Here is a 23,482-nt window from a genome sequence, read left to right as displayed (position 1 = left end):
GGATTTCACTCCAAACAGGAAGTTTGGATTTTTACTGTATTTAAAATGTGACACTTTATGAGGGGTAGTTTCACAATGGTGAGGAGACAGAAACATGCCAACTTAGAAAATTGTGAGCCCTTCTGGGTATTTTTTACCTGTAAGTAGCTCCAGGTAAAAAACTTGCAGACACTGCACACTGGGTATTTTGCACAGCAGTGAACAGGTTAATTTTTTTCCCCCCTTAATACGATAAATCACGTAAAACCCCTAAACTAGTCCCTTCTCACCTCTACCCTCCCTCTTTAATAGCATTTCCCTCTAGTTGAGCTAAACGTATCGGTTTTTCCTAATGCAGACTTGTCCACTGGGATCCTTTACCGGGCAGGAGGCAGGAGAGAGCAGCCCCGCAGATGTGAGCGGACAGAGAGGGCGGGAGGAGCTGTACCCGTGCTCTCACGGCCCTAAACAAACAAAACGCTTCCTCCTCCTTCCACGACCTGAGCTCAGGAGTGAGGGCCGGGCCGCTCCTCCCCTCAGGGCGGAGGTTGAGGCGGTGCCGGGCGGGCAGTGCTGGCGGAAGCGCGGTGAGCTCCCGCCTCCCGCCGGGGTCGGGGGTCAGGCGTGTCCCGCCGCCTCCGGGCGCCCATGGAGGGCTCGGGGGACGAGGAGCCGGGGCCCGACGGGCCGCTGCAGCAGCTGGTGAAGCGGCAGCGCAAGGAGAAGCGGGAGCTCCAGGGTGAGGGGTCTTGTGGCTCGGGAGCGGGGAGAGCGGGTGCCTCAGCCCAGGGGAGGCGGCGGGAGCACGCGGGACCGGCGGGGCTCGGCGTCCCGCTCTCGCCTTCCCTCGGAGGATGCTCCGCGGAAGCCCCGCTCGGCTGCGCCGGTTGCGCGGAGGGGCGGGAGGGACGGTGGCGGCTGCGGGAAAGGAGGGAGCAGCCTTTGCAGTACCCTCGCAAGGAGACGAGTACGGCGAAAATAGCGCGTGTGGGCAGCGGTGTCAGAGCCGCGTTGTGCCGCTGGGTGTGGTGCTGCTCAGCCTGCGGAGTTCGCCTTGCCGCGATCCTGGGAGCCGGGCCACGCATGGGAGCTGTGACATGATGCTGGGCCATTGGTGTGGTCTTGGCGTTTTGCTACTTTGGTTTTAAGTTAAAGAAGACGTATTAGGCATTTTAGATTGAAAAGCCTGCATAGGGGCTTTTGCTGCCCAGGCAGCTGCATTTTTTCATTCAAAGTGCAGTTGATCTGAAATGAACTTTTACATCCTGTCCAGCCATAGTAAAGTGTCTGTAGTAGTAGATCTGTGTGATCTTACAGTGCCTCATATGAACTTGTAACATTTTACCTACCCAGTTACAGTAAATTAATTTACTTAAGTAAGTGTTTTAACTGGATTCTGGTTTTGGGGAGTTTTTTGTTAAACCTTTCTCATTGCTGGTGTATTACTACGGCCCTTTCCTTGTTTGGCTGTTTTGGTATGTAATGAAGTACGCCCATCTTCAGCCTTTTATCACAGGGCTAAAGGAGAAAGGAGACAGTATTAGACTTCGTGTTATCATTAAATCTATAGGAACTTCTTGTTTTGAGGTGGCTATTCCTCCCTCAAATTTGGTTGAAATTGAAAAGAGGGGTAGGAATCAAGCATTGAGGTTAGCTGGCTGGACCACATGGCACATGGATTCGGAGAGGCTGAGGAACAGAGGATTTTTCCACCTAGAAAAGGTGATAATTGTAGCCCTCCCCTACCAGACGGTGGGAGGGGTGTATAGAAGGCAGAGCCCCAGTTTTCCCAGTCAGGAGAGGCAGGTGACCTATAGACACATATTGGTCTACTTGAAAGATACATTCCTGGTGTGTGTAATGAGTAATTGTTTAACAGAGAGCAAAACAGTTTGTTCATAAGAATTAACATAAAGTGCATCTCAGCCTCTGAAAATTCAATCCCCACGTACTCTCTTGGTTTTGTTTATGCTTTTAAGTCCTGAATTCTCTTCTCCCCCATTATGTTAATTTTTATGAACAAAGCTGCTTTTCTGTCATACTCAGCCTATTCATCTGTGAGACCAAATGCTTAACATAAATCTTTCAGTGTAAGCATTCTTCCTACCTTCCCTTGAAAAGTTTCATTATCATCACCATTATCTAGCTCAATTGTGTCAGTCGAGGGTGAAGGACAGGAAAATGTACAGGTGATGAATAGCGAGCAGGGTGTTAAATAATTGGTGCTATAACTCTAAAACAGTGAATACAAAAGTGACAGAGCTAGCAGGGAGTATTCATGTACGAACATGGACCATGGAAGCTGTATTCAGCCTGGAGAAAAAGAGAAGACTATGGGGAATCTGGTTGTAGTTTCCACTGTGTAATGGGTGGAGCCAATGTGGAGAATGGAATTTTCATGGGAGGAAGAAGAGAAAATATTTTCATGGCAAGAATCATTAAACACTGAGAATAAAGCTGCCCAGAAAGGTTGCAGAATGTCCATCCCTGGAGGCTTTGCACAGTCATCTGGATAAATTCCAGGTCCATCTGAATTAACATAACCTGATATATCTTTGAATTCATCCCCACTTTGAGCAGGAGATTGAACTAGGTGACCTCTGGACATTCTTTCTAACCAAACTATTCTATGGTTGAGAAATGGAGCTTTGACTTGAAGACTAAAAATGCTTATGGAATTTAAGCAAATTAGGTTTTTTTTTTCTTTTTTAAATACTCATTTTACTTTAGAAAATTTATTTTAAGGGCAGGTAAACTCTCTTTTTACTCTTAATCTGCTGCTTGTGTGATTAAAAATTTACACATCTTTCCTATGAGATTTGAGATCTCAATGCCTGAATAAGCATTTCAAAGCCAAGAGGCCAAAGTCTGCTGCATTGATGAAGTTCATAAGTATGTATATTAGTAACCTGGTATAAGTTCTTCTCCAGAGAAAGACAGAAACGGCAGTTTGCATCTTTTAAGAAAAAATATAGCCACTTAGGGAAAATATGATTATTAGAACAAGCAGTCTCACAGCTAAACTGTTATACTGATATGTTGATGTTTGTAAATTTATTTTTTCTGTGTGATTTGCAGTTGTCTTTTCTGCAATGGCCATGGTGTATCTATATTTAGAAATAATGTTTTATTGCACTACTTCTCTAACAGCAAAAATTCAAGGCATGAAAAGTGCTGTTCCCAAGAATGATAAAAAGAGACGAAAACAGCTGGCTGATGAAGTCGCCAAACTAGAGGCAGAACTTGAACAGAAGCACAAGGAGGAATTAAAACAGCTGAAGGAAGCTTTACCTGAACAGAATAAGGTAGGTGCCATAACTTCAACTGGTGTTGTACAGGTACAATTTGTGTTAAGGCTTTTTTAACTTTTAAAAATAATAATGAAATAACACTTCAAAGTACTTATCCTTTTCTTCACGGTATTAGTAACTCTTTCCAACTTTGGAAAGATTTAACTGTTGTGATGAGTGGGCATTGCTGTAAGGGGCGTTTAACAGTGGGGTTTTTTTTGTTACTGTTGAGAAGAAGTGGTTTGGTTGCTTAAAGAATCACTTTCAAAGATATTGACAAAAGCAGGTTTAATATAAATTTGCAAAAGCACGACATAATTTGATGGCAAGGTTACTGTTACCTAATCCATGGATGAGGCATACAAGGAAAATTGAATTAGAGTTAATTTAGAATGATTTGCATAGAGACTGGGGATGCAAAAGGGTAAGAGAGACCCTAGCATTGAGTTTAAGATTTGGAGTGGACCCCCTTGCTTTCTAAACTGCTGATGGAGCCTAGCTGTGGCTGAGTTCAAACTTAGTCACGGACTTGGGTGGCTATTTACATCGAAAGGATTTTAGCAGCACTTAATCATTGACTAATTTGCGAGGTGATTTAATAGGATTAACTGTAATCACAACAGTAACTCACTAATGTGTAGATCCAAGACAGCAACATTCATATTACACTTGCTCTAGGGTGTTTAAATCAATTCACACACACATGCACACAGACACAAAGATATATATCTATAAATGTACAATTCCCCTTTGCCAGTGGTGCTGGCAAAGCCCACTGTGGCCCAGAAGACCACTTAGAGTCTCACTTAGGACCACTGTGTTTAGGATCGGCTTTAGACATTAATAACTTCCCATCCTGGCACTAACCCAAGTTGATAATTACTGAAATTATTTTTTAGTCCAGTAACAATGGTAACATTCCACTCCAGTTCTGATTCAGGTGGATAATGTTCCAAGGCTAAGGGGGACGGTAGGGCTGGTAACTGATTATTTCCAATTCACCTCCTTGGTCAGGCAAAAGGTATCCCTGGTATGAACGGTACCACTCCCATATAAGCCATGCAAGAGTTCTGGTATGCTCAAGGGACGCTTCACCAGCCGACTCATTACACGAAGGCCAAGGTGTAATTAGAATTTCTGAGATTGTAAAGCAGGCCCAAAGAGGTAGAGAAGGCCCGCGTGGGGGTAAGGGTGCACCACCAGAAGAAGTCTTTCGTTTTGCTGTTAAGGCTGCATGAGTAGCTCAGTCATGTTAGAGAATTATTTTTTTAAGTTACTGTTATATTGCCACTCTGAGTATCTTATGAAGACTACTAGAGTATTGTTGACCTTCAGTAGGTGTTTGACTCATCCAGTGTGTTTTATCTTGCAATTCTGTCAACAGTGTAACTGATTTTTTTTGTCGGAGGACACTTTCTTTGATGAGAGTTGTCTTCATAAATGCTGCTGTTCTGCCTTGTTGGCAACATAGCTGCATACTTAAATGATGCCAGTTTGATGACAAACCACTTATTTTTTAACAGAGCCTTAGCATTATTCAAATTTAGCTGCAGAAAATATGGCCACCTAAGTAAACTAGACACTACTGAATACTTGTGTGACATACAAAAGTTGACCTATGTTTTAACCATTAATAAGCAGAGTGTTGGAAACTTTAGAAGTAGTGAATTTGCAGTCCACAGACTTAATTCTGTATATCCAGTACTGTAAAGAATTCTATTTGTATCATGTGCCTGAATTTAAGGACCGATTGTGCAAGTAGGCCTGTTCATTTACTTTCTCCTACCTGAATAGGAATAGAGCTTGTGGCTAAATTGGTGCCATAGTTACCTGTGAATGACACTTGCTCTATGCTCATACGTGTCCTGAAGTGTTTTCATAAGAGTGTGTGTCTTTTGGCTGCTAAAATCTTGTAAAGAGACAAACAAAAACCTGTATGGCTGATAGTTTCTGGACTAGGTGTTTTCTGATTAGCGACCTAACAAAGAGTTAAGCAGAACATACTTTTGTTTGAAAAGGAAAGTGAAAACATTTCTGAACGACTTCTGGGGGAAATAGACTTGATTGAAAAGCATCTGCTGAGAATCCTTGTGAATAAAATGTGTTCGATTGCAAGAGTTATGACCCTATAACAGTTTTCTGTAGTAGTTTTTAATCAGATGCTTAAACAGATGATTGATGGATAAGTGTTAAACATGATGCTTCTGTTTACCTCTATCTTAGATTAGTTTCAAAAATTTGTTTTATTTTGCTAAATGAGAGTCACAGGCAGAATGGAAACTTTGGACAAAGTTTTTCAGAGAAACCCGTCTGAGTGACAAGGTTCAGAAAGGACCCACTTGCTTTCTAAACTCATTCTCAGAGAGGAGTCTAGCTGCACCTGGATCCAGTCTTAGCCCCAGACTTAGTCAACAGTTTATGTTTAAAGGATTATAGGTGTAGTTGAACTTGTATACAACTTTGTCCCTGAGGGTTAGGGATGGCAAACCAAATATGTTTATATGATTAGAATAAATTACTTTTCTAAATTGGTGATGATGATAACAATAGTGATTAGACTAAAAGAGCCTAATCGGAATTATTTGTTACACAGTATAGATAGCTATAACTGCTAGGATATTGTTGGTTCCTTTATCAGGAACTTTGTTTGGCACACCCTCACTGGTGTCAGTTTCTGTCAGGAAACTTGGTTCTTCTTCAGAGCCTTTAACTTTGGGATTGGTGAGCCCAGCTGGTCTCAGTACTCTTAAATACCAAAAGCAGTATCACCCCCTTCTCTATGCAGCACTAATAACTTCTGCAAACAGGGTATTGTCAGAGGTGTTTTACCCCCACTTAGGCAGAGTATCCTGCTGCAATGAGCTGTAAAAACTTTCTGATGGAGATGGAGGATCTTTCAAGCTAAAATCCTTACCCTGGACTCAGCCTGCGAGGATCTTGTTTTGAGATGTATGGTTTCTTTCCCTTCTCATCTTTTTATTTAGATTGAACATGTTCATGCTTCCAAAGGTGACATCTAGCTCATACAGTTACAGGATTAGCTTTGTAGTTTTTCTTGAGAAGTGTCAACTCCCTGTCTTTTCCAACTGTTGGTTACACTTTGGTATGGAAGGTGGAGTCTTCTGCTTAGTTGTCACAGACTTGATAATGGCTGGCTGGATACCAGTGGCCACTGTGTTGAGGAAAACTTTTTCTTTCAACCAATGAGCAGTGTTCACACTGCAGTATGTAAGAGAACTTACTGAAGAAAACATACTGAAATATGGAAGGGAACAGCTTGAGATGCTCCATTCGTAACTGTCTCTTTGTTGAGACTACAGAAAAAGTAATGAACTGCATGACCATGGTTTGGGATGTGAAATGCTCTGCTTTTGGCTTTGACAGGTACTGCGCTATACAGAGATCTTTGTGGCTAAAATTCATAAATATGCCCATGAACAGAACTTAAAAACTGTTTTAGAAGATGCATATCTTTATATTAATAAGAACATCTAACTTTTTTTTTTTTTAGACAGATTCCGTAGCTGATGGGGTTGCAAATTTAGAGCTTGAAGGAGTAGAGCGACAGATTCAGCATCCTCGAATATCAAAAGCACAGAAGAGGCGGGTATGACTTCACATTAAATATTTTACAAATAATTTATTGACATTATGTGCAATTAAACTTTATCGTAATAACCAAAGTTAAACAATTTTGCAGGGGATTGGCTAATTCAGTATTGATGCTGTACCTAATGGGTGCCTTGAAAATCTGTAAATCTGCTACCTAGAGATACGTAAGCATTTCATAAATAGTTGTACTTCTCTACCCAGAGCCATGAGCTGGGAATCAGAATAGGTCAGGAAATGGGAGACAGAAAAAAGAAATTATGTAAAGCAAATGATTTTTGAAAGCATTTCACTAAAAATTTATTAAAATTAAATGGAATTAAAATAATGGATGAAATTTAAAAAATGAATTAAAATAATGGAAAATACTATGTGGAAAATATGCAATAGTAGGACTTTACTTGTTTAACAAAAAAACATTAATACTGAAATTCTTTTAAAATTTTGAGTTGTTAAGAAACACTACCTGGTGTCCTGGCTGTTAGGCTTGAATCTGATTAAGCCTCAGATATTGAGCTGTGATGGATTAACATTCTCATTGTACCTGCCTGAATATTAGTTCAGGGCCAGAGGAGTGCTGCTTTATTGCGTAGTCCATCCCCTCTTACATGATCACTGCAAACATAATAAAAGGATGTTCATAATTCATGGCACCATGTCTAGGCAAGTTGGGAGCTCTAGTCTGGTTTTCCTATATTGTGATTGCCTGAACCAGTCTGGTCTTGATTTGTGGCGAATTTCAAGTATGGAAGTGAAAAGATCATTCTCTGTACTGCTTCCTTTTTTATTTGCTCCCTTGTTAACTTGAGCATGAACTTATGAAACATTCTATGAAGGTAATTTTTATGTATTATTGCATCCCTTCTAGTATTCTTTATATGCATTCTTATCCGTTATTTAGGTTAGGATTAGTCTTTTATGATGTATAGTACCTAGCCTGGGGTGGTTTGTTTCCTGACGTGAGCTCCATTATTCAGTCATATGCTTAAGTGGTAGATCTCACACTTATTATGTATTTTCTGATGTTTAATTAGAATTCCCCTACTTGAGTGGTGAAATAGGTAATCTTGAAGAAATAGCTATAATTAATAGCCTTTGTGTGAGTGTTATAAAGTGTTATTTTGCATGCTGATATAATTAAGACTTCTGTCCCATAATTTTAGGTGTATTGGAGACAATTAGGATATATTGGTCACTTACAATTTTGCTGAAGTTTGAGTTTAGAAGGTCCCTAATGGGTAGTACCGATGCAGGCAAACATTTCACAGATACAAACGTACTGAGAAAATATTTGAAGAGTTAGAAGCAAGCACTAAGCCAAGAACTGTACAGGCATATTCTAAATTTTAACATTTGATGTAATTTTTGTGTTTTTAATATAAGGAGAAAAAAGCTGCCTTGGAGAAAGAAAGAGAAGAAAGGATAGCTGAAGCTGAGATAGAAAATTTAACAGGTGCTAGACATCTTGAAAGTCAGAAACTTGCCTCCCTTTTGGCAGCAAGGCACTTAGAGATTAAACAGATCCCTTCAGATGGCCATTGCATGTACAAAGCTATTGAAGATCAGCTCAAGGATCGCCAGAATTCCTGGACTGTTGCAACTCTGAGGAACCAAACAGCAAAGTATATGCAAAGTCACTTTGATGACTTCCTGCCCTTTCTTACAAACCCTAATACTGGAGACATGTATAGCAAAGGTAAGACTTGTGGCATAAGAGATTTAGAAAAGTATTATAACTGTTTCTGATAAATCTCAATATGAGTTATAGCGGAATTGGGACCTTTGTGGTGTTTGTTCTTGAACTGTTATTTTGTTGGTTTGGCTGTGTTTTATGGAACACAAAATTATGATCCACTATGAAACTTAGTATACCTGAACCTTAATAATTTAATTTTTTTTTAAAGTAATCTATCAAACATTATTCCCCATTAAAAAAAAAAAATCACAATTTACTGGTTACTAGATGGCAATCATGTTCCGAGATGTGATTTAAGTTATTGTAAGCAGCTTGTCTACCAGGTTAGGGATGATTTTTTTGTCAAGTTTTATATTGGTTTTTGCAAGGTACATAGGAAAGCTGTTGAAAATAGATGTGAAATTCAAGAAAATCTATTTTATAATTATTTTATAATAGTTTGCATAGATGCACTTTTTAATTCTACCCTTTATTTTCACTGTTAACGCAAGGTTTTTTGGAACCCATTCTTACAAACAGACTAAACCAAAGAATATAAAGAGCTTTAGTGTGGAGCAATGGCTCAGTAAATGCAGTTAAATGGAGTTTATTTACCTCTTATTTGAGCAATACATGATTTATTCATTATGCCTGGAATACCACACAAATGACTGCATAATTTTTTTTAACTTAATGCTACGTTCAGTTAATAGGTATTGCTGTGAATTTCATGTGGTCACTGGGGGCTGTCTTTCCCATGTTGACAGAGATAATTGTCACAGAATAAATGTGTCCCAAGAGAATAGTGAATGAAGTTCTGCAGAGCAGCAGGGAATTGTGATTTTCTGTTATAAGGGAAATGTATGAAAAATAATTCTGAGCAGCCTTTAGAAAATCTGAAGATTCTTTTTTCTCAAAATCTGTTCTTAGGGTTCAGAAGCTTGAGGGCTTGGAATTTATAAATTTTAAACTCAGTTTCTGTAGAACATGATCTGAAAAGAGTTTATTTACCTATTTACTAAGGAACTATTTGGAATAAATAAGGTTTAAAAAAAAAGCTAATTTAGAAATTTAAAAAAACCCCAACCGTTGAACTACGTACAGTTACAAGACTTAAAATATACCTGACACCTGGCAATTGTAAGAACTAAGCATACTACTTACTGTTGGGTTGTTTTCTAGAGTCTAAACATCCCCTGAAATTTAACAGAAGGAAAACTGCATGCAGTTTCATGTTAGTTGTTACCAGTTCTCTGAATAAAAAGTTTAAATTATGAACTGCACTTGTTATACTCATTTTTGTTCCTGTCTTCAGCCTTAAATTTGCTTTTCAAAACAGTTAGGAGTTTGGGTTTTTTTGGCCTCTGGTGCTTTTGTTTTTTGTTCCTTCTCTTCAGTGAAATACATGTTTTGCTGTATAATATGCTTGTACTTTTCTGGTTCTAGTTCTTCATTGTCCAGTCAGTATTTTTCCTTAGTTGCTTGTTCTCAAATAAGGGAAGTACTAAAAATTGTCTTTTCTTTCCCTGCAGAGGAATTTGAGAAATACTGTGATGATATAGCAAATACAGCTGCATGGGGTGGTCAGCTGGAAGTAAGTATTGTATTGATAATTTTTATTTGGGAAATTCTGAAGTGGGTGAATATACCTTAAAAAGTGCTTCTTAATAAAGAATACCTGAAGACATAAAGGAACATAGTCACAAATAGTTTATTAAGAACTTCCTCCTATGGTTGCAAGTTGTTTTCTCAGAGTAGTAGCTTTTCTCATGATGCGCTGTGTTCTGATGTATTGGATGACATGCAAGTTAATGAATTCAGTAGGTCTAAATATCATTACAAAGACTGACACTATGAGTGGGGGAAGACTTAAATGGTAGCAAAGCTGCCTAGATTAGAGTAAGGTTCATATTTTATCATGTAAGCAAGAACTTGAGCTTTAGAAACTACATATGCATTTTTTTCTTACTGTTTTATGATAGTTACCAAATTACTGAAAATAGCCTAATGCTGTATCCTCAAAACAATGATTAGTTTAAGGCAACTTGTTTTCAATTAAAATTTAAAAAATTAAAATAATTTTGCTTATTTTAATAAGTTTATTTTCTGACAATATTTGTAATGTTGTGTTTGAACTGTCTGCTAAAATTAAATACCTAGTCTTCCTGTCTCCTCCCTACATTAGATTTAATCCTCTAACTGAATTGTTTTTATGCCTTAAAGCTAAGGGCTTTGTCGCACATTTTGCAAACACCTATTGAAGTAGTGCAAATGGATTCCCCTCCCATTATTGTTGGTGAAGAATATTCAGGCAAACCAATAACACTTGTGTAAGTATGTAATTTCATCTCTTAAGATTAGTGCCCTTATTTCTATAACATAAAAACTCAACTTTGGTTTTCACTTGCTCTTTTACTTTCTTATTACATATCTGACATTGAAATGCTGCTTGAATAATGACCGTGCAGGTCAGAAATTGTTTTTGATTGACACATTAGCTTGAAGAAATTGTAATTGGAGTACTTAAAATGCTGACAATGTCTGACGTGTATCAGTCACTGTGTATCAGCTTTATAGAATGCTGTAAGGTCATTTTGCCTGTTAGATAACTGTAAAATAATAGTGAAATTGATATAAGATCTAGGAGGAAACTTTTTTCCCTCTTCAAAGTATATGTCAATGTGTGCCTGGAAGTCGCCAGAATTAAAAATTGTCTTTATAAATGAATGCTCTTCTATTTAATGAATATTTTCTATATATTTTCTGTGATCAAACTTGGCTTTATTTAAGTTGTCTTCCAGTGTTGTTACTGTTTGGCATGACATGTACTTTTAGTTAAACTGAACACTAATTCTATAACTTTTTTTTTTTAGGTATATGAGGCATGCCTATGGATTGGGAGAACATTACAATTCTGTAAAACTTGTAACAGATACTGCTACAGAAAACAGCAGCTAGCATACAAAAGTGATACATTCGCATGGATAACAGTTGCATCATGATGTGTTGGGCTTCCGGCAATTCCCAGACAGACTGGAAAGTAGAACTAAATGGAATGTATTAACAATGAGGAAAAAAAAAAGACATGAAAGATTTGACTATAAATCAGACATAGCTCTTGATTTAAAACAAACCCAAACCAAATCCACATCATAATATTTTGAACTTGTTGGTATTAATTATGTTTAGAAGATCTTTTCTAATATGGTGACTATATAGATCAGATTTTTTTTTTAATAAAACTTCTTCCCATGCTGCAGTGAAAATACTGAGTAGTAAATGTTTTGGTTAATCTGCATTTCTGCTGAACAATTAAGGTTACTTGAAGGTTCCTATTCCATTATTTCTGTTAGATTTTGATGATAAAAGAAGAGTTAAGGCATTTGAAATTATTGTATTTTGGTTGATGGAATATCCTCTCCAGTGTTCCTTTAGTTCTATCAGGATCTACTTGTAAAGCTGTAGTAAGGATCTCCTTTATTTGGACAGAGAAGACCTGGAGGCAAATCCAGTAGTTAAATACCTAACTTGGCTGAAGGACTTGCACAAGACTTTCATGTAAGATTTTTGCCAAGGATTGAGGTAGGGGTTTTTTGCAGTTGACAGGAGGAACTGAACACTCGTGCAGCAAGAGCATTGCTGTTTATGACTGTACATGTTAACACTGATGCAAGTTAACTGCACTGTTCACTCTTCATAGTCTTTCATTTGTGCATTTCAATGATACAGGAATCTTACAAAGAGCCCCTCAGTGTCCTCATAAAACTCATCTGGACTCATCATTTATGGATCTGCTGATCTAAGCACTTTGTCATCAAAAGTGTAATGTTTTATAATGCTTAAAAAAGCTGGTTGCATGCGTGTAGAAATAACCACCTTGGGTTTTGTCAGTAATTTTAAAGGTGATCTGGAGAACAATTAAGTTTAATTGCTTCTTTGATGCACAGAGACTTGAAAGGTGGCTTGACTTTTTACGTTAGAAACGTAAATTGTTGTCTTTAAGTCACTATAAATGTGACTTCAAAATTAGAAGCATACTGAAACCAAAGTTGTAATGCAAATGTTTTTTTAACAAGTGATTTTTAAATTATTTTTTGTTTAAAGCCTTAGTTTTAATAACATGATTATCTGTATTTTACTGCTGCTGAGTTGGTTTGAACAAAAGTGGTTCATATCCAGATTAGACACCTTTGCCCTGGTTTGAGGATTATGACCTAACAGTACACATCTTGTAGTCCTAAAGCTAGCTAGCAGATTGACATTCCTGGAACGTACAAATTAGAAAGAAAAATCTGCTCTTATTTAAGAAGGAGATAAGTGTTCACTTTATGGGTCAGATTATGTCTGATTTAAAGCACTTTGAGAGAGAGGGAGGGAAAAAAATCAGATAATTATAGCAGGGGGTTTTGGACAAGCAGTTCTTTAAACTGGTTCCTGCCAGGAAAACAAAGTATTAACAATACATAAGTTTTTACATCCTTGTTTATCTGTTACAGTATAGCAAATATAGTTGCTTTATATATCAAACCAGCTGGTTTACTATAGAATTTGGCTTACTACCTTGATTGTATAAAATTATGTTTTTAATTTCAAACAAAAAATAGGATACAATAGCTTCGAAAAAGTGTTTCTATTCATAATACCATTATGAATTTCCCTAAAAATAATAATAAAAAATACTCTTCTCTGCATTGCTTTGAATTGATGTGATATGAAATGCACGTGCTGCATTTTATAGATACTTGGTGAAAAAGGTTGTTTGCTTTATTTGGGTCCCAGTTTTGTTTGATTACCCGAGAGATAAAAGATGCCGGAATCAGGGAGCACCTGTACCAACAGTTTGTCATATTGAGGATGTTTACAGTTCGTATAAAGTTAAATAATGTTCTAATATAGTGAGTGAAAGATTCTTACTCATGCTGTATGGGACTTGCCAAAAAGTAATAAATTGGTTTATTTGTGGCAAATCTTTTTGTCACTTTTTATTTTGTACTCAGATACTTCACTTCTTATTTCTTAGTAAGAATAAGCTTACCCATTTACCCCTCATGACTTTAGGGTCCTACTGTAGTATGAATATAGTATAAACAACTACATATATATATGTAGTATAAACAACTGTTTATATTCAGGCAGACAGAGCTTTGCTCTGTGTGAAATAAAAGTGTTTCTAAACAAAATTTTTCCTCAGCAGTTAAACTTGAACTTTTCTGAAAAGTTGTGTTTGAAAATAGTGTTGAACTTCACCATGCATAAAACTGATCAAGTGAAACTGAGAGGTTTTTGTTTTTTTTCCCCACAGTTTAGCTTTAACTTCTTTGTCAGTTTACATTTTCTCTCGGTACTTCGAGTTTCTATGCATTTCAGTAGCTTTTCTTACTTTTATCTGCAATTCACTGACATCAATTTCTTCAGCTATTATATGTCTTAAGGATTCTTAGGTATTCTTTTTGCCAGATTAAGATTAGTTTCCACTAGGAGTGCTCACATGAATGGAAGGGAAACTGTCTAGTGATCCACAATAAATTGTGTACAATATTCTGAAAGGGACAAACCAATTTGTTGTTGAAAGCAATGGGTATAATTAGGCAAATTAGGGCACAGAAGAACTCACCTCCTCTTGAAGGCGCCTGTGGCATTTAGTGCTCTTCTCTGTCCCTTTCACTTGCTCTGCACCAGTCTCTGCTCCCCTGTGCGTGCCCAGCTGTGTGGGCTGCAGCTAGCCCTGGAGAGCGGGTGGGAGGTGGGTGGCTGTGGGAGGTAGTGCTCTCATAAACTATTTAAATAGTCCATGAGTTCGAGAGGTTTTTTTAAAAGAAATAAATAATATAAAATGCAATGAAGCTGTGGTGCTCCTTATGCGCATTTGTACAGTTCTTATAACTTCTTGTTTTTATGAATATTAAAATATTGCACCAAAGCTAAAACAGAACTTTTAGAGTGGTTGAGGTGTTGTAGTTTAGGAACAGCACTCCCTAATTTAGTGCTCCCCTCCTCCTACCCCAAGACTCTCCCAAACCAGGCATCCTCGCTCCTCTCCCTCCTCCCATGGGAGATACAAAAGGCAGGGATGATGGGTTGAGATAAGAATAATTTACTGTAAACAGCAGTGCAATGAGAAAATGAACAGTAACAGCAACAATAACAGTGTACAAAAGAGAGGGTGGTTTACATGCAAAAATGCTCACCAGGCCCAGGACAATGAACAATAATGGCAGACAGACTGTCTGCACCCACTCTTTTTTTCCTGTCTTCAAGCCATGCCCACCTTCTTCCTGGAAGTGAGAATTCGTGACCTTCACCCCCTGTGGTGACATGAGATGGTATAGAATAACAGCCCAGGCACACCCACATGGCACCAGGCTCTGCCCCCTCACACCTACTGCAAAAAAATTAACTAAAATCCAGGACAGGAGGGAAAGCTACTGAGAAATCTGTTGGCATATTCAGAAGAGAAACGCGTGTTCTGTGTGTTTGCTTCAGGCTGCAGGTCCCTTGTTTGTGTGTCAATATTGCTCAAAGGGACCACACTTCTCAGAAATTCTTTAGCTGAGGATTTCCCCAGTTGGAGATGAGTTTCCCAGCTTCTTCAGACTCAGCCTCATAGGTCATAGGGAGATGTTTGTTTGGGGTTTTCTGATCACATTGATTGATAGAACCATCTGACAGACTAGAAGAGCTTTAAAGGTATTTCTTGTTATTCAGCCTATTTACAGTGCTGCTGTGTTGTGTTCAGTAGGATTAACTCACCTGATGCTTATTCCTTTAGACAAGTTTTCCATTCCATTCTTATCCTTGACTCTGCCTTTCTCATATGAGCTATCATATTTAGTGCTTTTCAGATAAATCATTTTATTAGAAAATAGCTGAAGAGTTGCAGTGGTAGACTGTAGTCTCTGCTGGAACTGGGGACTATTGAAGTTACTGAGGAATTTTACCATTTGATCTGTTGTTGCTGGGGACTCCTGGAGCTCTCAGCTGTGTACCGTCGTGGTGTACCATCCCAGGCAAAGAACTGTGCTTACCACGTTTGGGCACAAAGTCAAAGTTAGCAAGTCACCCTCGGTTTGCTGCTTGAATTTCAGTTTGTCACTTTTTGTTTATATTTCCAAGGACCTTTCCATGATCACACCTCCCTTCAGTTTAGCAGCAGCTGCACATCTCATTAAAGCAGTTTCTATTTCTTGCACCTCATTAATGAAGGTGTTACAAGACTAGACTGGACATCACTAATGGACTTTGTCACACAGCATTAGCTATCTCACTCAGTGGATGCCTTGAACTTTTTTAATTCTCCCTGAACCTGTCTACATCATGGAACACCAATCCCAACAAGCATGGAGTGTTTCTGGCAGACTTTGTTATGTGGCACCAAATACTTTGTTAGCTGGACAAAAATTACATAAGTTATTACACAGAAATCACTCATTTCATAGGCCTTTCGCCTCTTGAAAAGTCTTCCTCATCTCAGAGTTGATAATGGTTTCTTTGCATGTGCAGTTCTCACTGCTTCTGCTGTGACTGCCAGTAAGAGTTCCAACCATACGATGATTTTTTTCAAAATCTGGACTTTATCCATGAGTATCTGGATGCAGGCCAGGGAGCTAATATCAAATAGTTTGTAGTAGCAATTCACTATTATAAGTCATGGAGTGCGTAATGAAAAGAGTGACTTGGAAATAGAATGTCCTAAATTCCATGGCCATCTCCCTCAGCCAAGCAGTTCTCAAGACACACTTGCATTTATATTTACTTTCTGAAGCGCTGAAAGTCCTAATTTTTCCCTAGGTCCTCTTAAAGTTACAGAGTTTTTGGAATAAAGATTTGTGTGTTGGATAGTGAACTTTCAACCCCATATTAAATGATGTAATGTAGTTAAAATTTGCTCTTTTAACAAGCAAGAAAGAGGCTGAGGTGGATATGCCTCATTCCAAATGTGGGTGACTTAAAGGGTCCCTTTATGGAAAAATAAATGGAGCTTCATACCCATAATTACTTTAGCTGACATGTTTAGCTGTGCAGCAATAAAACATACATCATCTTAATATATATTGTTAATCTTGCCAATGATTTATACCATCAGAAATTACCTCACCAGGTTAGATAGAATGAAGTCAGTGAAAAGCAGCTAAGCTTGATAAATAAGCTAGACTAAGTGGCAAGTAGGTTTTTCACTGCTTAATATATATTATTACAAATTATTTAAATGCTAAAAGATAGCATGAAATTCCTTTCTTTTAGCTATAATTAGTCGTGCTGCGGATGTGTTCAAACAAAAAAGGTATTTCAGATATTTCATAACAGTAAATAGACATGGTTTTATTTCATTTGGAGAACTGCATTTGAATGTGCTAAGATTTTAGGTTAAGAAATACCTCCAGCCTTGACATTCTCCCGATAAATCATGGTTGCAAAGCAACTAACAAGAGAACTTCATTGTTGTTTGTGTGTATGTGTGTTGGAATACATTTCTGTCTGTAATGCTTGGGAGAGAACATTTTTGTTTAGGTGTATTTCTTCCTATCTTTTCTCACCTGAGAGAAGTCAACGTGGTGGTGACAGAAACTGGGAATCTTTTAATAACAGAAAATCAAATTGTGTAATCGTCTGCCTTTTCCATTTGAAGATGATTATTCTTTAGATAAAGTGTACAGCATTTGTACTTCTTGGGATATTTTCAAGCAATTTAGCATAAAATGAGATCATTACATTTCACTGACCAACAATATCCTTCTTTTAAATATATAGATGTATAAAACCAATAGTTTGAACCTGAAATTTGGAAGAAAATAAAATCCATATGCTTTTAAATTTTTTCTTATCATTGTTTGTGGTTTTGTAACAACTTGGAGCAATTATCTTAGTCCAAGATTTTGAACAGAACAAAGTTGACTTTTTGGTCATGGCTACACAGTTCCCTAAGGCCATTAGCACTTATTTTCTGTATGCCAGTGAACATAGGAAAACACATATGTCTTCAAAACAAAGAACTGATTTAATAAACTGTTTGTGGTTACTCCTAGTTTTTGTTTATGACTGAGTTGTAAAGGATATGCTCCTATGCAAGCCTAATTTTATGAGGTGGTGTGAATTAATGGGTTCTCTTTCTATGCTATCAGTTGAGCACAGGTGCATCTTTGTGCTTGTTATACAGGCCAGCGATTTGCTGTGGTAGATAAGGTCATAGAGGTTAAATGGCTTGTCTGTAACATGATGAATTGTACAACAGGAAAGAGAATTGCGTTACACAAAGATGGGGGATGAGAAATTGAGATGGAATTGTAAATCTTTGGGAAGCATTTGGATGTGCAGTACTGAGAAACAAGAAATCTTGAGCATGTACTGTTCAACAGGAGCATAAATATCTCTGGAAGTAAACGAATTTTAAAGTCATGAAAGTATTTGGATTTTAAAACTGTTGTTTTTCTGGTCCTGGATGATCTTAGATAAGGAGACTTAGAGTACTATTAATTGAAGGACTGAATATTTGATTGATTTCTTGTATAGCTGCTTAACCAAAGGCTTTATTCTGTTTTAGAATTAATAGGCTTATAAAACATTTTAAAGACATCAAATATGAATGCATTTTGGGTCTCAATGTAGGTGATGGAAGGGAAGGTTGAGGATGGTCAGCACCTCAGAAAGCCAAATCTCTTAAGAGCCGTTTGAAAGTGGAACTGCTCCCAGCCAAGAGTAACAGCTGGATTTCACAAGCTTAAACAACTTTCCAGCTGGATGTTGCTTATGCTCCTATTTCTGTAGACACAGTTAACATTGTGAAAAAAGAGTGAGAAACTTGAGGATCTGTTTACAACATCTGTATAGTGCTTACCTTGTTATTACGGGTGAGTCATCCATTTCATGGAGTCAAGAGTCACGGAATTGTCATGGTTGGCACGGATCTTCTGAGATCATCTAGTGTAAGCCCCTGCTCAGGCAATTTAAATCTCTTGGTACGTTAGCGATGGATAGTAATTAAGTTAGGTTTCTAAAGATGTTAAACTGAATGTTGAATAGACAATAATATTAACAGTGCCTTGACTTTTGAAGTGAGGAGTTACTAATCTGCTGGATGCACCCCCTTGATGGGGAAAGTAGGGTGGAAGGCCCTGGTGTCAGGGTGGTTTTTCTCTGTTGCCACTTTTTGTGTCCTTCCTGTCTCTTTAGGCTTAGGCTGTTCAGGATCAAAACCACCTCTAGTCATATGGATGGTGGTCAGCCCCTGGCTGTGAAGTCGAGTGGCACAGCCTGGCTGGTGTCTGTGTTGCTCTTCACAGCAGCCTGTCCCACGGTGGGGGGCACAGCAGTTGGCTTTGGCTCTCTGTTGGACCCTGCTTGATGCGCGCATGGCTCTAAGAAACAATCTTTATCCTTTGTGTGCTCCTCTCATTTTAAAGTTTCTGAAGTAAACTGAGGGCAGTTTGTTCAGCTCACGAGGGCATTGCACAGAATGGAAGTGCAGGTATGCATGCATGTTTTAGAGTGCAGGATGAGGATTTTTAGGGGTTTGTAGGGATGGAAAAACTTCTGGGATATAGCATTAAATGACTGAATATGAAAAAAAAACCCAGAACTGATGTAACCTTATCCATACTGACTTTTGGCTCTGGTTTGTTTTTTTTTTTAAGTGAAACCTCCTCCAAACTTTGCTCGATTTCCTGGAGCAGCCCAAAAAAATGCAGGCAGTGAGCAAAAAATGAAGGGTCTGATGCACAAATTTGTTTTCTAGCCCTCAGTTACTTATCAGTGTGGATGTTTGCCACAAATGCTAGTTAGAATATTATGCTAATTAGAATATTATTTATACTGCAGTGTAAATAATAAATAAATTAGAAATTAATTTCTTCTTCCTAAATTAAAAATAATCTAAGTTGCTTTTTTGCTCTCAGAAACCTTATGTTTTCTTTAGCAACATTACTGTCCACTCCTCGCTCAGGGTTGCACATGACATGGCAGATAACAGGGGACCCTGTCCTAAGGATCTCTACATTTAAATATTAATCTTGAAGACAAAATTTAAGTGTAAATTGTGCTCTTGAAGCCTTTGTGCCTTCAAAACCATTTAAAAAGAACCAACACTGTACAGAACATTTGACAGAATAAGAATTCATCAGTGCTTGTGGTACAGATTTGTGGAAAGTGATCTTGAAACATTGGTGCTATAGTTTTTCTTAAAAAAAGAGAAAGTACAGCACCCCTTATTTTGAGAAGAAAATGAAAATGAGCTGAAATATATACCTGCTAGAGATGATGCTATGCTCCTACCCAGTGTAGTCACAGATGAGTTGCTGTTGCTGTGCCATAGAGCAAGCAGGGAATGCACTCACTAGATCTATCAGATTGCTCTCTTTGGTATTGTTTACAATAATTGTTAATTAGTTTCCTAGGATAGTACCTCATTTGCGGTCAAAATAAAATGTACACCAGATGGAGAGAAAATTAATGCTGAAGCAGTAATCTATTCATATACATAATTATTCCTTGTAACTCTGTAATGGTGATGGTTCTGGCTGTTTAAACTCCAGCAACAGATAGATCAAGCAGATGACATTGCTTAAACATTATTCAGGGTTTTATTGGGTAAACCATAAACAATTGATGTATGATTGCTTTTTGACTGGCTTCTTTCATGTGTTTTAATTTGATAATGTGATTAACATTTTTTCATTTAGAGACTTTGAGTTCAAATTTTGAAGTTGCAGAAAGTGTTTGTACAGAAAGTGTTACAGTATTTTTGCTGTAAGTCCTAGTTTTGCTTAGTTTTGAGATTTGCTTTTAAAATCTGATGTATAGATTTCTTAATGTAGAAATAGATACATTCTTAAAAATTCAGATAAAGGACCAGGTGTGAAATGTTTGGTAGTTTTTATGTTTGATTGTTTGTTTGTTTGTTTTTCTGGCTTTTGTTTGGGTTTTTTTATGAAACAGCTTTAAACTGAAGGAGGCTCTTGGACTTCATGGAAAGTAGTGAGAAAGCATGAATTACTTTATCTTTAGAATGCTGTATTTATAATCTGCCTGTGTTTTTATTCCTGTGGATTATTTCATTTGGAAGCAAGATTAGTGTTACTTTCTTTTATGCTAAGAGTTTGATCATTCGTGTCATTTCTCTCTTTTCTGAAACTGGAGATTTCTGTCATTTCTTACCCTTTTAAAATGATCATGTTGTTAAAAAGACAAAACTGATTCAGGAAACGTATTCCTCAGTATGTAATTAGTCAGCAATTTCAGTGGGAGTCTCAATCTGCTTCAATTTAGGGATGTGCTTAGTAAGCTTCTTCAATTAGTCCAAATTTACTTTTTTAAAAATAATTCTGTCTTCTACTCTTGTAATAGATAATTGTAAGGCTTAAGAATAAGTAAGTCAAAGTTCCATAAACAGATGCAGATTTTTTTTCTATAGGTTTTGTGTTTAGAATAAAGGATTGCTGGAATGCAACTGTTTCTGAAGACTTTTGGCCCTGTGATAGAGCCAATGGGGACTTTGGCCTTGATCTTTTCACTTTGAACAATGAGATCGGCTGAGAGATGGTGAACTTTTTTCCACTGCTGTGCAAACAGTGAGGGATATCTCGGTACTGCTCCAAATATTCTGTCACCTTCCTGAATCTGAACATTTCAGTAAGAGGGTGTTTTAAAAGTACTTAATTCTATTTTGGTTTTTTGACAGAATAAAAATGTAAACATGACATACTAAATTCATATCCCTATCACGTTAAGAGGAAGTTAAGAAGGCTGTGGCAGGTGCCCAAATGTATGGAGGTGACAAAACCGGAGCTGGTTGGGGAACCATAGTTGTGCTTCCCCTTTAAGCATGTTTAGAAAGCAATGTTTTATGTGCAATCAGATTGGACTTTCAAATAAAAGATCAGACTATTTTCATAGCTGTCTAGTCTAAGATATAACATTAAGCATGATATAAAAGCCAGTTATTTAAAAAAGCATAAAGAGAGTCTATACAGGTTTTATTTTTTGCATTCAACTAGTTTATGTAACGTATGTAGAGCTTTTCCTTTGGGTAGGGGATAAATCAAAATCCATCAATGATGAGGATAAAAATAATTACTGAAGTTTACACAAGTGCTGTCACAGAGCAAATATTCATGTGGGCACTTGCACAAACCTTGTCTCTGTAGGAAGACATTCACACATACAGGTTAAACATTTAGAAACCTTCGGAAAAATATACACATAGAGAATTCTGTAGAACATTAAAAATTCTCTATAATTTTATACAAAAAGTTATTCTGCCTAATACAGGTTTTGTTGTTAAATGTAGATGTTCTAATTCACACCAAAATGTTTGTCCTGTTTTCCTTTTTGAAAAGCAGTTTTAATTACAACATGATGTTGCACATTGTTTCCTGTTTGATGTTATATTGACATTGGTTTAAGTTGTTGACTTTTTAAATAACATATAATAATAATGGCCAGTCTTCGCGAACGAAGATTTGGGGAAAGGTCTTTTACCTTTCCAGCCTGCGCAATGGATTTTTTAGGTGAGACACAGCCTGCGCTGAACTGAGCCCACCCTTTAATCCTAAGGTTCATCTGCCGGGGCCAAGCAAGCTTGGACAATGGCAGTGAGGTCCTCAGGACGTAGGTTTGTTTAGAGTGACCTTCTCATAGATGGATGGCCTCACAGGGCTAACGAGCTACCATCTGCCCGGGGGACTTGGGATTCGAACCCGTGGTCGCAGCAGTGAGAGTCCTGCATGCTAACCACTAGGCCACCAGGGGTCCCCTTAAATAACATACTTTACAAATAAATGTACAAAAAAGTAAGGCAACATCGAAGTGGTAGATATTAATTATACATGTAGATAAAATAAGTCTTTGGTGTCAGACAGGGGTCTCGTTTATCAGCCACTGGGATATAAGATGACTTGAGGCAGCAGAAGGTAAAAGAAGAGTAGGAAAATGAAGTCATGGTGTGGTAAAGTGGGTACTGGCTCTAACAACAGCCCAAAACTTTGGGCTCCCAGTGTAGGTTCTTGTTACTCCTTTGTAGTTCTTTGCAGTTTGTGTAAAGGATGGTCATGAGGCATCTCACTGCTTTACTTTCTGATGAACTGCTAAGTAACATTTCCTCCTTCCATTTATGGATGGACAGAGAGTGTCTAAAATAGAAGAGAGGATCATGCACGGGGCTCTTCATGGAGACTGAAATGTTAGCTGAATATGACAAATTGGTGTCAGTACGTGCAGGTGAAATCAGTCTTGCTTCTCATTCAAAATGCTTAAGTAAGGACACCAGATTTCTTTGAAGTCTGCAAAGCTCTGAAAAGTTTCTCTGAATTAATCAATTTTCTTCCTCTCATTCTGGTAAATAAGTCTTCTGTAGAAATTGTCTCAAGATGTGTTTTGAAGCAAGAGTTTTTGTTTGTTTGGTTGGTTGTTTGGTTGTTGGTGGGTTTTTTTTTTTTGATTGGTGTGTTTTTTATTTGTTTTTTTGTTTTTTTTTAATTACTGTATCTTGGAGAAATCTTCCCCTATCTCCTTTGAAATCCTATTACAATTTCAGCTTTGGCAAAATTAATCAAATTAATCATAGTTTGAAACAACAAATCTGTGCTATATATGCCTTATTTTACATGCTGTTCTGCCCAAATATTACAAATTTCTGAATGAATGATTCTTTGAGGGAAGTAATTTCAAAATGGGAAAGTGTGAAACTGATCTGTGATAAAAAAACCCCAGTGAATAATTGTACCAGTGCATTTGAGCACATGGAACAGGTTTTAATGGGGTGGAAGGGAAATGCCTGTATGGAATATGGGAGTCAGAACATAGAAATCTTGCATGACAGGAGAAAAAGATTTGTAAACCAGTCTAAGAGAAGACAAAGGCAACATAAGAGCTAAAAAGTCTAAATTTCAAAAGTAGCAACAGGAAAGAAAATATGAGGGAGAAAGGCAAAAAAATAATG

At 37.6% G+C, this 23,482-nt stretch overlaps 1 protein-coding gene across 1 annotated transcript; it reads left to right on the top strand.

Moving 5' to 3' along the window:
- Nucleotides 1–538: 538 nt before the first annotated feature.
- OTUD6B (OTU domain containing 6B) lies at nt 539–13,520 on the top strand. Its single transcript, XM_027680015.1, has 7 exons — nt 539–718; nt 3,130–3,284; nt 6,781–6,876; nt 8,262–8,574; nt 10,086–10,147; nt 10,777–10,883; nt 11,427–13,520. The coding sequence occupies exons 1-7, from the start codon at nt 628–630 to the stop codon at nt 11,509–11,511; spliced, it is 909 nt and encodes a 302-aa protein (XP_027535816.1). The 5' UTR covers nt 539–627; the 3' UTR covers nt 11,512–13,520.
- Nucleotides 13,521–23,482: the final 9,962 nt, after the last annotated feature.

Source organism: Neopelma chrysocephalum, unplaced genomic scaffold (assembly GCF_003984885.1).
Source record: "Neopelma chrysocephalum unplaced genomic scaffold, ASM398488v2 Primary Assembly neopelma1_22, whole genome shotgun sequence".
NCBI classification, from domain to species: Eukaryota; Metazoa; Chordata; class Aves; order Passeriformes; family Pipridae; genus Neopelma; species Neopelma chrysocephalum.
This window is presented reverse-complemented; position numbering and strand designations above follow the sequence as displayed.

Coding starts and splice junctions, on each gene's coding strand:
- OTUD6B (XM_027680015.1), top strand. CDS start 628: ATGGAGGGCTCGGGGGACGAGGAGCCGGGGCCCGACGGGCCGCTGCAG. Junction 8,575..10,085: donor TGGAGACATGTATAGCAAAG/GTAAGACTTGTG, acceptor CTTTCCCTGCAG/AGGAATTTGAGAAATACTGT. Junction 10,884..11,426: donor GGCAAACCAATAACACTTGT/GTAAGTATGTAA, acceptor TTTTTTTTTTAG/GTATATGAGGCATGCCTATG.